The sequence below is a fragment of the Schistocerca americana genome, chromosome 1, assembly GCF_021461395.2.
Source record: "Schistocerca americana isolate TAMUIC-IGC-003095 chromosome 1, iqSchAmer2.1, whole genome shotgun sequence".
Lineage (NCBI taxonomy): Eukaryota > Metazoa > Arthropoda > Insecta > Orthoptera > Acrididae > Schistocerca > Schistocerca americana.
In genome coordinates, this window is record NC_060119.1 from 795557283 (window position 1) to 795576308 (window position 19026).

At 40.8% G+C, this 19026-nt stretch overlaps 1 protein-coding gene across 2 annotated transcripts in view; it reads right to left on the minus strand.

Moving 5' to 3' along the window:
* Positions 1–19026, minus strand: part of LOC124612538 (cytosolic carboxypeptidase-like protein 5) — a 174620-nt gene that overhangs the window by 123632 nt on the left and 31962 nt on the right. For both annotated transcript variants that reach the window (XM_047140811.1, XM_047140819.1), the window contains exons 4-5: positions 2259–2404; positions 1701–1851 (exon numbers count right to left, since the gene is read on the minus strand). In XM_047140811.1, the coding sequence (XP_046996767.1) occupies positions 1701–1851; positions 2259–2404 (297 nt within the window). The remainder of the gene's footprint in view (positions 1–1700; positions 1852–2258; positions 2405–19026) is intronic.

Below are 19026 nucleotides of genomic sequence, written 5' to 3' on the forward strand. Positions count from 1 at the left end.
AAGTGGTATCCAAATTACCCTCAACTGCACACAAAGTGGTTTGCTGACTATAGATGAAGATGTGGATCAAACACCTATTTCATTGTGTTCTAGCAAATAAGTGAGACTATAGCATTTTTCTTGATCCTGCTCATGTAAGCAACCACAAGTGTATCAGTCTTTTAGAGTCTTTTGAATATTTTCGCAACTGAAAATAACATGTCTTACCTTATACTATTATTCTTTGATAATCGATTTTGAAATAAGTAATATGTTAAAATTTCTTTTTAATAACCTCTACAAAGTTATATGTCAAGACTTTGTAATGAAGATGTATGTTTCATTACTGTACCATGTATCTGCTTAAAGTTCTAGTGTGGTGAAATATTGAACTCAGACGTGGGTGGAGCAAGTCTCCCCATTCACTGAATACTGGAATGATACTGCCGAACAGTGAATGGTTTATTTTCTTTCTCATCCTTATCCAATATGAGCTTGTACACAACTCTTCATTGATTATAACATGACATTAAACTGCATCTTCTTCTATCCTTTCAAAATGGCAAAGAACTAGTTTCTTTCTGCTCACATTTCTTCCACCTTTGTCTCATGCAAAGCCTTTGTATATGATCTTTTAATAAAATATACAGCTGTAGAGATCCTATCTCCCAAGAAATTGGTTAGTTTCAAACAGTGAAGACCAGTTAACAATATCATTTTGTTCTTGGGAAGGGGCATGGCTGTCTCATGTGTGACTCCTAGACTCTTCAAAAATACGTCAGCTTCTTATCTGCATATCTCTTTCTGTTGTCAGTGTTTAAGATGAGAATTCTCTTCGCATTTTGTTTCCAATGAATCTTAATTCTAGTTCCTAACAATACATAAGGAAAGCTTTCTTGGATACCATCAATTAGAATAAGAATTTAGCCAAGTGTGGAGATGTTACATCAATGAAAATAATTAATTTTGGAAAACATAATGTAATTGGATGGATCAAAAATCTACTCTCCTAGGCAGGGGCAAGAGAAAATATAAATAAAAGTTAAGTACATGTGAAATCTTTCGGAGCCAGTGTCTCCTTCTTCTGGAAGAAATGCTTAAGGGGATGGAATAAGGATAAAGGAAAAGGACTGGCGAGGTTTAGGAATTGGGGAGTATTCAAAAAAGTCACCAGCACCCCGGGTCAGGAGGAACTGACCGGAAGGGATGGGTCCACCACTGCAGCATAGGCAACATTTCACCAGTGCACCTGACGATGACAACTCAGTCTGATGTCAAAATATGGTGCATATCTGCCATTGTTTTAAATGAAAGAACATCTGCGGCACATATCCCAGTTATGTGGCATAAAAAAACTCTAGCAGTGGAGAGGTTCAAGATTATGCTTGTTGCAAAGCACATCCTATTTTCTAGTCTATTAACAGGGTACCAGTAGAAAATACAAAGTACACAATACATTTATGAATAACTTTTTATTTAATACTGCTAAAAACATCATCAACTGCTGCATACTAATAGAAAATACCAAAACTATTACAATACAAATTATTTCAGTGAATATGTCTAAAATGTATGGCAAACTTAAATGCAGAATAGTTTCATTCTGATTATGTTTTGGTATTCACTTTCTGTTTCACTTTAAAACAGCTACATACAATATCCTGGTAATATTATAATAAATGACACAAGTGCACAGTTTTAACACCTGTATTAGAACGTACCTTCTGATAATTTAAATTTTGTGTCCAGAGAGCATAACATATTCTGCAAATCCGTATAGGAGTATGGGTATGTAAATGCAAAATATGTTATGGAACGTAGATTTTCCAGAGTTCGATACTTGAAACTTAATATAAATGTATTATCCTCGATCTGAAACATGAAAATTAAATAGATCTATATTAGTTTACCTATAACACAAACAACAACCACAAGCTAACTCAATATTAGTTTTATTGTTTCCCATTTTTTGCCTAAAGCTGCTTATCTTGAAAGGTGGAAACCTACTGTTATAGATAACATCTGGTGCTTCTCAAAGCTATTGCAGACTATACAATGGACTGTGTAAAAATTAATACATGGTTTTCACAACCACTGCCACTTGCACAACTAAAACACATTTTAAACTAATAACGATATGCATCAACATAAAGGAAATTGACACTATCCTTGTCATTACATGAAAGCAAATGAAACATAAGTCACTCTATTATTTTATTTGTATTCTCTAATTTTTGAGCTATCACGAAAAGAATTTTTTTCAAAAAGTACACACTTACAACAAAAGTAGGCTTCTCCTTAATTCTATCCCAGCTATTCCGTCCAGGTACTATTCGATAAACTGGTGCCATACCCTGACTGTACATCTTTGACTGTTTGTTCAAATTCACAATATTGAGTTTCACAACTGCAAATGGTGCTCCTCCTGTAACAGACATTCACATGATATGTCTCAATCAATTTTATGAAATAACTGTAACAAGAAATGACCATGACTTTTTTTCCTTTCAGCAATTAGACTATTTGGCCACTTACAGTAGTCTCATTACATTTACATGGAACAGGTAACCAATTTTTGTACGAATTGAGATACAATATTTGTAAACCACTGACCAAAGAAAATAATTCAACCTTAAAATTAGGAAATTGGATTAGATCATAATAAATGTAAATGTCCATTATGGGGAGATAAAACAGCAAAATAGGAGTGAGGAGTGCATTTAGAAACTTGGTAACAGGAAGTTGGGCAATAGACTGCGTCACTCGAACTGTCACACAACTGGCACTGCTAAGAGTATCCTACAACTTCCACATTACTGGCAATGGGTTATACACAATGGTGGTGACTACTTTGAAGGTCAGTAAAACTTTGAAAGAAGTATCTATTTTTTATGAGCTGTAAATAAATATATTAAAGTTCCAACCCTTGTATTTTGGTTTTCTCTCAATCGCTATAGTAAGCCATGCCTGACTTACATGTCATGAATTGCAGCCTAGCCTAGCCTGTATGGACTGAGCTGCTGGGTCCACACAGTGGGAACTCCAGTCAGCAGCATGGCATCTGCGAGTTGACACGCAACAGCAGTGGCATTAGCAGGAATGGTCCACCAGGCAAAGGATCTCAGATTCAATAGTGAGCAGCCACCAAATAACACCAAGACTTTTTTAAGAAGACAGAACCTGGCACTACTACAATGGTCTGCAGTGAGAGTGATACTTAACTTGAGAAGTCAGGAACATTTCTGACAAAACAGCCAGGAACACAGATGACAACAGAGCAGTGATTGAGTTCATTTCTTGTATCTTTCACCATGTCACACTGATGCTGGCTATTTACTGCGAGTGAAAAGGCTCAAATCCAACCATAATCACTTCCTTCTAGTGCCAACACAGCCACCTAGTTATATCAGTGCAACCCAGTTTTGTGTGGTTCAATGCCTATACCTAAAGCCACCACGTTACTCCCCCTCCATGGAAAGGGGAGGCAAGCACCCTGTATCTGCTTTTTGCACACTTCACAAAAATGAAATTTCAGAAAACACATTTTCCCATTGTACCACTACACAACAACACAATTTTGGGAATTTTGTAGGAGACTCAGTTGTTCTGGAATGACTTAATGGCTACATGCCCACACAAATGTCATATGCTTCTCTGATTTAGTAGTATGTACTACATTCGCAGATTCATAAACTAATCGGTGTATCACTACCACCATTAACACCACACACACTTCAAGGTAAAAGGGAGGAGAAGTGGAAAAGTTCTAATTATAAACACTTTTCATCAGTGACAGCAAATCACAATTTCTACAGCTCCAGCAGAGGACGATGTTCCCTGACATTTGATGTAGCTTTTCTCATTACTGCCATAAATGCTGGAAGCTTTGTGTTCCATACTGATATGGTTGTGATTTATGAAATTACCTAACTGAGGAAGTTAAGCAGAGTGTAATCAAGAGTAGAAGGAAGGAAAAAATATTAGGATTTAACATTTTGTCAACGTCACATTCATTAGATACAGACAACATGATAGGGTGAACATCACCTCTCCTGAATAGAGTTCAGTGAGATAACCAATCCACTGCACCACCTCACTTGTTCGAGATTAGCATCTAGAATAAGATATTCATGGGTAAGAGAATTTCACAAGTGAATGAGATGTAAAAAAAATTATTGGGTAGGATGACATTTATGTCAGTGATGCTATGATATGTTATCACTGATAGCATATATGGCATTGGCTCCTCACACAGATTTATTGATATTGTGCCACTTTTGATGTTCCATACTGATCCTTAGTATTTTTTTAGCACAGGAGGATATGACCAATCTTCTTAATACATTAATATTACTTCCTTTTTTTAATCTGTCTCCAGATCAACTTCAGAATTTTGCAAATCTGGCTTTTAAATTGGAAAAGCTCACACCCAGAAATGGATGTTTTCTGAGTTAGCACACTTACAATAATGCTAATGTTGATCTGCAGGAAGTTGAAAAACTAATATTAAAACCTTAGGAAGGCTGGAACTTTCAAGAAAAAGAAATTAATACCACCAAAATTTTATAGAAAGCTAAGTGTTCCCTGCCCTTTACTTTGCTGATAATATAGATAGTATCCACCTGTGGTACAACTCTTTTGTCAGGTGGTAATGGGGCTGTTTAAATTAGTCATATCTCTAGTCTTGTTTATGTGCCTATCAGTGAATCAACATCTGAACTATATGGTAATTGGTTACTTTTACATCTTAAATTATTTATATTTCACCAAGACTTTCCTTTACCATGAAAATAAATGTGCTGAACATGCCAGACATTTGGTTGACATGGACAAGATACTTTTTCACAGGATGAAAGTTGAAAAATTTCACAGATTACCTACTTTGTTGGGGGTGGGGGGGTGGGGGGGGGGTGAGGGGGGGGGAAGGAAAACATTAACATTTGAACAGTTATGAGCTATGCATCATGTACTACTGTCTCCTGAAGATAGCATTTCCTCTCCTGGAAGTAAACAAGCTATCACTAGTCGTCAATTTGAATGATAGTGGTACGTCTAGAAGACCTGTACAAGGAATGCAGGGACCAGGGAGGACTCGCATTACTATACTAACAGTCTATGCCATCATTCTTGAGGTTTGTCTCCTACTGAAACTAAAACTGAATCAATATGACACACTTCAGCAATTGGGAAGTCTGTGTGTGAGGGAAGAATCTGCAAAAGGTTAGTAGTCTGTCAATCATCAGCAATTCAAACGTACAGCAAATAACAATAACCTTCAGGGAAACAGTAGTGCAAGCACAAAAGGGTAACAGCCTGTCAATGATCAGTAGTTTGAATGTATGATAAATAATGATATTCCTTAGGAAAATGGAAGCATAGGATAAGAAGGATCACCTTGGGTACTCACCGTACATGCCTGCAAGTCTCATTCATTATGTTAACTTGTATAGACACACCACAGGTTGTGAGACAAATATAGTTATGCATCAGATCAGTTCTGGAACAAGTTCACTGTATGCATGTCCTTGTAGTCTGACTGTTATATGTATTGTAAAATGTGTATGAACAGTTCATACCTCCTATTCCGAATAACTACATTGAAGGTTTTGTCCAAATTGGATTTTAAGGAACTTTCTACAAGGACTGAGTTGTTAAGTATATCTATGAATCATAATACGAACATGTGTACATTATGGCGATGTAAGTGTAACTAATGTGTGTTATCTATTGTTATTAAAAGATGGTGGGAGCTCATTGTCATGGAGGAGTGACACAACCTTTGATAGGCTCCATACCACTACAGCCTCTCCACTTTTATCTTCGTGTTTGTATCTCCACACATGGCTATGGCAACATTTTCCTCCTTTTTCTCAATTAAGAAATAGCAGACTACTGCCAAAAGACAGTCTGTGCACCCATCTGAAATATATAGTCAAAAAATAGTGTCAAATGCTGCTGGTAACAAGGCCGCAGAAGATTCGTTTCAGGGCAAGACGAAACTTTGCAAAGGTCGACTAGTGAATCAGTTCAAACTGTCAGCCCTATCCCAGAAAAGTATGATATCTTCATAGATAGATGCTAGAAAAAAATGTTCTTGAGCATCCTCGAGCATAAGATACAGAACAAACTATGTACAGGGTGCATACAGGAAATTGCTGCCTTACTGCATGAATATCATGTTTCCTCTGAGGGGAACACTTTTGGCAAAAAAAAAAAAAAAAAAACCAACACAAATGACACACTCATCATCTCTTTAATAGTGAAGGTAAAGACAGAGAGAAGGCTTAAGCTGATGAGGGATACTGACATAAACACAAGCAGCCAAAGGGCCTGGAGAAACTTAATATTTCTAGCCAGTGACTCTACTAAAAGAACAACACACACAAACATTAAACTGAACCAAATTGCACAACATCTGCCCAAATTGCACAACATCTGCTCATAACGAGAAGCCAATCACAACAATGCATGAGGAGCATGAATCCATACATACCACAGACATGCCAGAACTGGATATACCAATTGTCAAATGAAAAAACTGTAAAGCAGCCAGTGTCAGAGAAGTGTGAGACCAACAAAGACAGCACTTCAGACCCCATACAAAAGGATGGATGATGGAAAACATGTATAACTGAGTTAAACCCAGCAAATCTGAAATCTGCAGCTTGAGAAAACCTGCAGGGATTGCGGTCTTAAAATGATGTAGCGAATGGGGCAGTTTTAAAAGCTACAGACCAATCTCTCTATTGTGCCATTTACTCAAAGTTCTTGAAGAAAGACTACTCTATCATCTTACAGAGGTGGCCAAGTCATCTCACAGCAAGCTGGCTTCAGATCGTGTAAATGCAGTACAATGCAAGTGCTGAAATTAATGGAGCACATCGAAGGCAGCTCCGAAAACATATAAATCAAGGGGGTTGTCTTCTGAATCTTTCAGTGGCCAACAATTCACCCACCAACAACTGTTACAGAAATGATAAGCTCTTAGCAAGAACTACAAGCTGACACAAATTATCATAAACTTCTACAAAACTGAAGATTTTATGTAGTCTTTCAAGAACTGAGGAGCTGACAGAAAACACAGAATAATGGCCTCCCACAGGATAGTGTACTTGTTCTAATACTTTTTAACAAATATACTAACAACCATCACCTCCCTCAACAGCCAAAAAATTTTTAATATGGTAATGATGGTCCCATCACAGCCAAAAACACACCTTTGAGGTCGTGGAGAACTATCTATCAATCATTATAGAACAATTTGTTATCTATTACAAGGACAAACACAGCCCACAGCAAATCCTACTAAAATTCAAATGTCTGTGACACAATGTATAACAGGCAGGTTACAAGAATCCTGCAGCTTACTTGAGAAGGTACTCCACTGGAGCACTGTGGAACTCTAAAATATTTAGGTTTCACCTTGGAAAGGATGCTCACTTACATAAAACATTTTACAAAAGTAAACAGAAAGTTGCAGACTGCGATGGCAGAACACATGCTGGCTGGGTGGGCCTAGCAGCTCACACATGTGCAGAATGCGTGCAGTAGGGCCATCTGGCAGGTAGCCTGCACTACCTATGCCTGCCTGTTAGTGTACTGAGAGTGCCCTTGTCTGATTGGACAGCAGTGGAACCGCCTGCCTTAACAAACCATACTGTATCATAACTCAATGCCTGAGGCCAACAAGCAAGCCATGCTGTGTTGTCTTGCTGGTCTACACCACTGGACATCAGACGAGAAGCAGCAACCACAAAGCAGAAAACAAGAGCATTAACTGCAGCAATAAATCTGCTGTACAGCTTCATCACAGTCCATCAATGGCTTAAATCTAGAAATAGCTAGACCCTCAATGATACTACACTACACACAACTGCCTCTGTGGAAATGAACTGCACAGTGACTGGTCAACTCTCCACAGAACTCACTTCACACCACCGCAAGGAATGGATGACCTGTAAGTCTCTCAGTAGACTATTCCCTGAAATTGAAAAAAAGGAAGAATTGCGGAGGTGGAGCCTCCAGGATAAACAGACTCCCTGTGACTGTGGACACCTGTAGACTACTACACCTCCAGCAGTGTGAGCTGAGTTCAAACATCCGTACTATGTAGAGTCTACACATGACTAACCCAATTGTGCTAAATGTAGCCAGTTTTGGTCCAAGACAATATAATCTAAAACAATTTTGCACCATAGTTGTGACAATTCTGACACACACAAATATAATATCCAGACTTTTGCCTCACCCTATATTATTCATTATCATTCTTTCCTGGTGAATTCAGTCTGTTTCATGTGTGTTATTGGCTGTTCCTGAAGATAGTTTTATAGACAAAAACTTTTTGCTCAACCCAAACAAGTTATTTCATATTTTAAAACTGTCAGTGGCAATAAAGCGAGTATCCAGAAACAGGAACTGAAACTAAGAATAGACAAACAAAAGCAGAAAAGCTGAAATACATTTTCAAATGTTTCCTTGTAAATGAAGATCCAGGACTACTGCTCCAGATTAATTCTTGCACCACTTTAAAAGTGAGTGGTATAGGTGTCAGTGTCAACAGCAACAAGAAACAGCTAAAATCGCTATAACTGAGCAAACTCCCAGTTTCAATGAAATCTCTGACAGATTCTATACAGACTGTGCAGCTGAATTAGTCCCTCTCTTGAAGATAATATACTGTAAATTCCTCACACGAAAAGGAAGCATGGGTCACACTACAAGGATATCACAAGTGAACCACAAAAGTGTCATGCAATATCACTGACACCGCATGTTGTAGAATTTTAGAATATTGACCATCCTCTTTCAAAGGAACCATCCCAGAATTTTCCTGGAGTGATATAGAGTAATCGTGGAAAAGCTAAATCTGGATGACTGGATGCACGTCTGAATGCAAGTCCAGATCTTGGACTGAGGCAATCAAGTAGATGCAGTGTTCCTTGACTTTGTAAAGCATTTGAATCAGTGCCACCCTAGCACCTACTAACAAAAGTACAATTATATAGAATATTAAACAAAATATTTAAGTGGGTTGAGAATTTCTTGTTAGGAAGGAGGCAGCATGTTATCTCTGACTGAGAGTCACTGACAGAAGTAGAAGTAACTTCAGGTGTGCCCCGGTGAAATATGTCAGAAAACATGCTATTCATGCTCTATATTAATGATGTGACAAACAGAATCATTAGTAACTTAAGACTTTTTCCAGATAATGTAATTACCTATAATGAAGTACTACCTGAAAAAATCTGCACAGATGTCCAATTAGATCTTGAGTTCAAGGTGGTGCAAAGATGTGCTTTAACTGTTCAAAAACATTTACCTTACAAAATGCAAAATAATAGTACCGTATGATTACTGTGCAAATGAGCCACAATTGCAATTAGTAATACCAGAGTGTAACAATTTGTGGGGATATAAAATGGAGTGACAATGCAGGGTTCAGCATACATAAAGCAGATGGCAGATTTTGATTCAGTGTTGTACACTGGGAAAAATTCTGTCAGCCTACAAAGAAGATCTCCAAGAAAACATTTGTCAAATCCATCCTGCTGTATTACTCAAGAGTGATGGGCACATATCAAAGAGGACTAACAGGGGATATACAAACAACAGCAGCAAAAATTGTAAAAGATTGGTTTGACTTATATAAGAGAATCACCAAAGTGCTGAAAAAGCTGAACTGGAAAATACTTGAAGACAAACAAGACAAACACCAGCTAAACTGCAAAAGACTAATTATAAAATTTCGAGCAGGAATACTGAGGGATGAACCTAAGAACCTCTCTTCCTCTTACATATGATTCCCATAGGGTATGCAAAGGCAAATTTGACTAATTAAAGTGGAATATCAGCAACCGTATAATATGGATAGTGAAGGGCTGTTGAATTAAATCTGGTGGTGCTGAGAGAATTAATTAGGAAATGAGACATTGAAAGTAGTAGATCAGTTTTGCTATTTTGGCAGCAAAGTAAGTGATAAGAGTGAAGGTACAGAAGATGTAAAATGTAGACAGCCAATAGAAAGAAAACCATTTCTGTGCAAGAGAAATATTTCAATATCTAATATAAATTTATAAATGAACAGCACACTCCTGTGTATGTTGTACAGTATTAATCAATCATTTTTCAACTTACATGGCCATCATCAGACTTCAAAAGTCAGCAAAAGTCTGATGATGGCTTTGTATGCTGAAAATCAGCTAATAAAACAAATTAATACTGTAGAACATATGCAACACTGTGACTTTCAGTTGCAATTGTGAAGTTGATATACCAAGAAGTAATGGAAAAATCAGTTAACAAACATAAATTTCAATGGCAGTAAGTCCTTTTCTCATAGTATTTGTGTGGAATGTAACCTTGCAAGAAAAGAAGTGAAACTTATACAATAAACAGTACAAATAGGAATGGAAGCTTTTGAAACATGCTACCAGTGAATGCTGAAGATAGTATGGATGTTTTGTTTTGTTTTAGGGCATAAAAACAACTAGGGTCATACACACCCATGTCAGAACCACAGAACACGAAGATGAGAAAGGAGTTAAAAATGTTAAGCCCAATCGAAAGAACGAAAGACAGCTAAAAACATGGACTTGGAAAAAGGTCGATAAAATACACCATAGAGGCAACGGAGGCCCTGAACTAAAGATTAAATGTCCTTCGCCATCTTGTTATCATCATCATCATCTTGGACAGTTTCCAGCCACTGGCTGGGTCTGTCGGGAACACAAGCCTCTCCATCGTGTTCTGTCTTTCCACCATTCCCCCTCTTCCACCTTCGTCCAGTTCTCTCCTCTTCTCGTCACACATTCCTTCACTCCCTTCACCCATCTATCTCTTGGTCTTCCTCTGGGCCTCTTCCCCTCCAGTTGCAGAGCCATCTTGTTATGACGGATAAAAAGTAAAATGTGGTCGACAGCCCAACTGTCATTTGCTAAGATGGCTGATAACTCAGATAGCAAACATAAATGAGAATGTAAGTGGTTAGAAAAAGGGCATTCCATCAGGAAATGGCAAACCATCTAAGGTTGAGGATAATGAGCACAAAATGATGGGGAATCACCACTTAACAAATGGCGATGGCTAAAAAGACAGTGCCCAATACGCAATCTAGCTAAAATGATCACTTCATGATGAGAGGACCGAGAGGTCAGCCAAGCCGCTGGAAGAGGTTTAATTCCCTGGAGCTTGTTCCCATGAAGGAGAGACCAGTTGTGATGCCAAAATGACACTGCCTCCTGACAGAGACCAGCACAGAGATCATCTGAGGGAATGGAAAACCTAGTGGGCCAAGATTCAAGGACTGCAGCATTGGCAGCAGTGTCAGTGTCTCATTGCCCATCAGATCACTTAAGCATTCCAGTGGCTCCATCATGAGTGAGCAAGTGAAAGATTTCCTGGACCCATTGCACTAAGGGGTGGATAGTGTACAGCACACAAGGCTCTGAAGGACACAGAGAGAGTCGGAGCAAATGACACAATTTAAAAGCCTGTGTTGCCAGATGTACTACATGGCCCAATACAGTGTGAAGAGCTCCACTGTCAATATTGAGAAGTGTTCCAGAATCTGCTACTGAAAAACGCCAGTGCCAATGACAAAGGCACTCCTGACACCACGGTTAGTCTGACAGTCATCAGTGTACACAAAGGCACTATTGTGAAGTTCCATGCAAAGGTCGAGAAACGAGGCAACAGAGCGAGTCTGAAGTAGTGTCTTTAGGAAGTGCGGGAAGTCCAAAGTGATCATGGGCTGGTGCACAAAGCCCAGGTGGTGAAGGGTTCACACCCATTGGGAAAGTGGCAGGTAGCGTGAAGTTAAGCCGCTAAAGCAATAGCTGAAAGTGAACTCCAGGAGTTGACAGAAAAGGTGACATTCCCCATACTAGCAATCAAAGAAGTCATTGAAGAAGGAGGCATAGGATGGGTGGCAGACAAATAGCACGCATATCCACTGAGGTGAAAATCACCGTCGTATGACAGCGGTAGTTCGGCAGCTTCTGCATGCAGACTCTCAACCAGGCTAGTGTAAAAGCCACCAGTGGCCAAATGGATGCCACAATGGTGGATTGTTTGAGGCAGTGTAAGATTGACGGATGTGCAGACGCATAAAAGAAGCACAAATGGGGAAGCGTGGTCCAGTCTGGTCCCCATGAAGTACTGCTGAGGACATGTAGAACACTGAGGGACCGGCAGCAGCGGGCAGCCAGGTGAGACATGTGGGAGGACCAAGAAAGTTTCCTATCAAGCATGAGCCCCAGAATTTCATAGTTTCAATGAAAGCAAGAGCAGCAGGTCCAAGATGTAAAGATGGTGGAAGAAACAAACTGTGATTCCGGAAATTCATACAAGCAGTTTTGTCAGTGGAAAAGTGAAAGCCATTGTCAATGCTCCATGAGTAAAGACCATCAAGACAATGCTGAAGACGCCACTCAAGGAGACAAATCCATGGAGAACTGCAATAGATGGCAAAATTCTCAATGAATAGATAGCTGGGGATACCCAACAGGAGACAGGCCATAATAGGGTTAATGGCGAGAGCAAAGTGGATGATGCTCAGGACAGGCCTCTGAGGCACACTGTTTATCTGGATAAAGGTGTCCTACAAGGCAGAACCCACATATACCTTGAAAACTCAGTCTTTCAAAACTTTCTGAAGGAAATGGGGCATGTAACTCTGGAAACCCCACCTAAAGAGAGTATGGAGGATACCTGTCCTCCAGCAGGTGTCATAGGCTTTCTCCAAATCGAAAAACATGGCCACAGTCTGGTATTTCCACAGAAAGCCATTCATGACATGCATTGACAAAGTGACAAGGTGGTCAACTGCAGAATGGCACACTCGAAATCCACATTGTGCAATGGTTAGCAAATCGCGAGACTTGAGCCACCATGCCAGTAGAGCAGGTATCAATGTTCCATCACCTCACACACAGCTGGCTAGAGAAACGGGGCGATAGCTACAAGGAAGGCGTTTGTCCTTACCGGGCTTAGGTAAAGGTAATACAGTGGCTTCACACCAGTGTCTGGGAAACATGCCCTCTGCCAAGATGTGATTGTATGTATGAAGGAGAAAGTGCTTGCTCACAAGAGAAAGGTTCTGCAACATCTGAATGTGAACATCGTCTGGCCCTGTCGCGGAGGATTGGGATTAGTAAAGGTGGCATTGTAGTACTTACGATTCTGAGAAGAGAAGGGTATCACCTGAGCCTCCTCCACTCATTTGTGATAGAGGAAGGCTGGGCGAGAGTGGCTGGAGCTTGAAATCTCCGCAAAATAGCAGCCCAAGCTGCTGGGGATAGCAATAGGGTCCACTATGACATCATCTTTTACGGTCAGGCCGGAAACTGGGAATGGACCTCAGTCCCAGAGAGCCGTCAGAGGTTAGCCCACACAATGGAAGACAGAGTGGGAACTGTTAAAAGAATTAGTAAGTGAAATCCAGCTAGCTTTTTTGCTATCCCAAAGGACGCAACAACAATGTGCATGTAACTGTTTATAATGACAGCTGTTTGCCATTATAGGATGGAAGTTAAAAACGCACCGAGCATGTCTCCACACATGAATTGCGTCACGGCATGCCTCAGTCCACCAAGGGAGCAGGGCATGGTGAGGCAAAGATTAAGTACAAGGAATGGAACATTTTGCAGAAGTAAGGATAAAGTTGGTAAGGTAGTCTACCTGGTCATCACAACTGAGAAATGTTGTTCGTTGAAGGTCACCAGGGAGGAGTAAGGCCCCCAGTCAGCCTTAAAAGCTGCCATTTGGGCATGCATATGGGCCACATAGGAGTCAGGAAACAGATAGCACACAAAAAATGATCACTCGAGTACATGTCAGAGAGAATGGACCACTCGAGACGATGGGCAAGCTGGGCAGTGCAGAAGGAGAGAAGTGCAGAAGGTGAAGTGGGGAAGGAAAATGTGGACTGCAATTGCTTGAAGCCAGGTAGTTAGGGAGATGGTTTCACTATGAATATCATCCCGGAGGAGCAGCATGACTTAGCCATGAGATAGAATGCTGTCCTCAGCGGGAAGGTCAAAGTGGACCAGAAAAAAATGCGAGAGGTCAAAGCGGTTGATGATGCAATTTTGTTTCCTGGAGGCAGAGAACAAGAGGATGCTGTGATTCCAAGAGCAACTGTAATTCCTCTTTTTAGGTCACGAACATTCCACTGAAGGAAAGTCATGATGAGGAAAGGCAAGGAGGGAAAAAAATGAAGGGGCGTCACCTTGGCAGCTGCCAAGTGCCAGCGTACGAAGACTCATTGATTCTGGCTGCAGAGTGTGGAGGATCCGGCTCCATGAGATCTGCAGAGGCATTGGCATTCTCCTTCTGCCAGTCTGTGGAGTCCAGGGCAGGAAAACTGTTGGCAGTGTGCACCGGCAACATGGAGGTCGGCGGGGTGAGGGTATCACATGGCAACACCATCAAAGTGGATCTCCAAATCGGCAAAGGGGAAGACCATTTGCCTCTGTTTGATTTCTTGGAGCCTTTGTAGATGGCAGATGACAATTCAGATGTTTGTTGGCTGGAGGGACTTAAGAAGTCATCACGGAAGTATTCGTTATGTCCTTTCCAGCCAGCCAATGGTATAGCAGATGACTTTGCCCCGTGAGGTGCACAGCTGGAGGAGGAGGAGATGGGGATGCTACCATGACACTGGGTGATCTTACAACCATGATGCTGAATTTAAAATCGCATGTCTGTGTGGCAACGTCCTTTGTGGAGCAAGATGTAGCAAGAACAGTACTGGAAGTGCCAAATGGTAAAACGCAGAGTTTCGGACTAGCCAAAAAACTTGTGGCTACAGGGTAAGGCACCTTTTCCTTCACCCAGATCTCCTAGATGGCCCACTCATGCAGATACATTGAACAATCTCAGGAGGCTGTTCGGCTGCCACTGTGATTGATACAGAGGGGAGGAGGAAGCCGACAATCACCCTTGCGAGCATCCCCATCAAGGTTACACACTTGGCTGGGGATCAATGGACATTTGAGTATGGTTGTAATGATATTAAAAGTCAGGAAAAAAGTGTGTGTTTTCATCATCCAGTGGACTGCAATGACGCCCTGATCAGAAAGAAATGTTTGGACTTTTGCCTCGGTCAGACCATCGAGCAGCCTGGTGTAAATAAAACCAGGCAAAGAATTCAGCGTGCAATGGGACTCAAAACGAACAAGATACCCATGGAGGAGGGAAGCTGCAATCAGTTGTCCTTGAGAATCAGAAGTCATCTCCAAAATCAAAGAGCAATTGCATAAACAAGAGCAGGATTTCATAGGGCCAGCAATTGGATCAGCATCTTTCTGAATAATAAATGGATTTACCACTGTTGCAAAGGACTGACCATCTTCAATACATGTACCCATGAGAACCCACAGAGCAGCTGGGAGGGCTTTTGAATCATTAGCCTCATTTCGTTTCCGTTAAGTAGACATAGACTGTGAAGAAGAGTATTGGCTCATTGTGAGAGAATCCTAAACAATTGCCAGCACCTCCAATGGAGCACTCCTTCCAACTGAGGGGGGGAGGGGGCAACCCTCAGGGGAGGGGGGGGGGGGGGGCGGGGAGGGCACACCTGCTTTAGGTGACTGTTCACACCTCAGGTCACACATTCCAAACACCTGACAGAGTAACCACTTGGCAATTTGTGAAGGTTACAAAGGTAACAGCTCAGGCAATCACCCGTTCCTGGGCCTGGCATGTACCCGGGGTATGTGCGAACACTACCCATCAACCTGGGGCTGGGAATTACGCATTTCCCAGTCATGCATCAGAGGCATGGCTTGGCCTTCAGGAGCGCACAGGGAGGAAGAAGAAAAAGAGGATCCTCAAATGCCGAAGCAAAGGAAGAATAGGAGAAGGGTAACGAAGGAAGAAAAGTGGAATCAAAAACGGTGGAGAGACTGTTCTGATGTCAGGCCACAAAAAATGCAGAGCACATTCCCAAAAACATCCCAGACATGTTCCCATAGGGAGTTAAAAAAGAATAGCGAGAGGATAGACATGCAGCTTGGAAGGGAAAAGATGCTGGAAGGCTGAGGCCCCACGGTAGCCAAACGAACCCACCAAGATAGTATGGATAGATCAGAAAACTAATGAAGAGGTACTGAATCAAAGTGCCGAGAAAAGAAATTGTTGGCACAGTCTGACTGAAAGAAGGAACTGGATGATAGGACACATCTGAGGATCCAAGAACTGTTAATTTGGTATTGTAAGGTTATCACGAGAAAGAAAACTGTCATTCTATGGATCGGAGCGTGGAATGTCAGATCCCTTAATCGGGCAGGTAGGTTAGAAAATTTAAAAAGGGAAATGGATAGCTTAAAGTTAGATATAGTGGGAATTAGTGAAGTTCAGTGGCAGGAGGAACAAGACTTTTGGTCAGGTAATTACAGGGTTATAAATACAAAATCAAATAGGGGTAATGCAGGAGTAGGTTTAATAATGAATAAAAAAATAGGAGTGCGGGTTAGCTACTACAAACAGCATAGTGAACACATTATTGTGGCCAAGATAGACACAAAGCCCATGCCTACTACAGTAGTACAAGTTTATATGCCAACTAGCTCTGCAGATGATGAAGAAATTGATGAAATGTATGACGAGACAAAAGAAATTATTCAGGTAGTGAAGGGAGACGAAAATTTAATAGTCATGGGTGACTGGAATTCGTCAGTAGGAAAAGGGAGAGAAGGAAACATAGTAGGTGAATATGGATTGGGGGGGAAGAAATGAAAGAGGAAGCCGCCTTGTAGAATTTTGCACAGAGCATAACTTAATCATAGCTAACACTTGGTTCAGGAATCATGAAAGAAGGTTGTATACCTGGAAGAATCCCGGAGATACTAAAAGGTATCAGATAGATTACATAATGGTAAGACAGAGATTTAGGAACCAGGTTTTAAATTGTAAGACATTTCCAGGGGCAGATGTGGATTCTGACCACAATCTCTTGGTTATGAACTGCAGATTGAAACTGAAGAAACTGCAAAAAGGCGGGAATTTAAGGAGATGGGACCTGGATAAACTGAAAGAACCAGAGGTTGTACAGAGTTTCAGGGAGAGCATAAGGGAAAAATTGACAGGAATGGGGGAAAGAAATACAGTAGAAGAAGAATGGGTAGCTCTGAGGGATGAAGTAGTGAAGGCAGCAGAGGATCAAGTAGGTAAAAACACGAGGGCTAATAGAAATCCTTGGGTAACAGAAGAAATATTGAATTTAATTGATGAAAGGAGAAAATATAAAAATGCAGTAAATGAAGCAGGTAAAAAGGAATACAAACGTCTCAAAAATGAGATCGACAGGAAGTGCAAAATGGCTAAGCAGGGATGGCTAAAGGACAAATGTAAGGATGTAGAGGCTTGTCTCACTAGGGGTAAGATAGATACTGCCTACAGGAAAATTAAAGAGACCTTTGGAGAGAAGAGAACCACTTGTATGAATATCAAGAGCTCAGATGGCAACCCAGTTCTAAGCAAAGAAGGGAAGGCAGAAAGGTGGAAGGAGTATATAGAGGGTTTATACAAGGGCGACGTACTTGAGGACAATATTATGGAAATGGAAGACGATGTAGATGAAGATGAAATGGGAGACAAGATACTGCGTGAGGAGTTTGACAGAGCACTGAAAGACCTGAGTCGAAACAAGGCCCCGGGAGTAGACAACATTCCATTAGAACCGCTGATGGCCTTGGGAGAGCCAGTCATGACAAAACTCTACCATCTGGTGAGCAAGATGTATGAGACAGGCGAAATACCCACAGACTTCAAGAAGAATATAATAATTCCAATCCCAAAGAAAGCAGGTGTTGACAGATGTGAAAATTACCGAACTATCAGTTTAATAAGTCACAGCTGCAAAATACTAACGCGAATTCATTACAGACAAATGGAAACACTGGTAGAAGCGGACCTCGGGGAAGATCAGTTTGGATTCCGTAGAAATGTTGGAACACGTGAGGCAATACTAACCTTACGACTTCTCTTAGAAGAAAGATTAAGAAAAGGCAAACCTACGTTTCTAGCATTTGTAGACTTAGAGAAAGCTTTTGACAACGTTAACTGGAATACTCTCTTTCAAATTCTGAAGGTGGCAGGGGTAAAGTACAGGGAGCGAAAGGCTATTTACAATTTGTACAGAAACCAGATGGCAGTTATACGAGTCGAGGGGCATGAAAGGGAAGCAGTGGTTGGGAAAGGAATGAGACAGGGTTGTAGCCTCTCCCCGATGTTATTCAATCTGTATATTGAGCAAGCAGTAAAGGAAACAAAAGAAAAATTTGGAGTAGGTATTAAAATTCATGGAGAAGAAGTAAAAACTTTGAGGTTCGCCGATGACATTGTAATTCTGTCAGAGACAGCAAAGGACTTGGAAGAGCAGTTGAACGGAATGGACAGTGTGTTGAAAGGAGGATATAAGATGAACATCAACAAAAGCAAAATGAGGATAATGGAATGTAGTCAAATTAAATCGTTTGATGCTGAGGGGATTAGATTAGGAAATGAGACACTTAAAGTAGTAAAGGAGTTTTGCTATTTAGGGAGTAAAATAACTGATGATGGTCGAAGTAGAGAAGATATAAAATGTAGACTGGCAATGGCAAGGAAAGCGTTTCTGAAGAAGAGAAATTTGTTAACATCGAGTATAGATTTAAGTGTCAGGAAGTCGTTTCTGAAAGTATTTGTATGGAGTGTAGCCATGTATGGAAGTGAAACATGGACGATAACCAGTTTGGACAAGAAGAGAATAGAAGCTTTCGAAATGTGGTGCTACAGAAGAATGCTGAAGATAAGGTGGGTAGATCACGTAACTAATGAGGAGGTATTGAATAGGATTGGGGAGAAGAGAAGTTTGTGGCACAACTTGACTAGAAGAAGGGATCGGTTGGTAGGACATGTTTTGAGGCATCAAGGGATCACAAATTAAGCATTGGAGGGCAGCGTGGAGGGTAAAAATCGTAGAGGGAGACCAAGAGATCAATACACTAAGCAGATTCAGAAGGATGTAGGTTGCAGTAGGTACTGGGAGATGAAGAAGCTTGC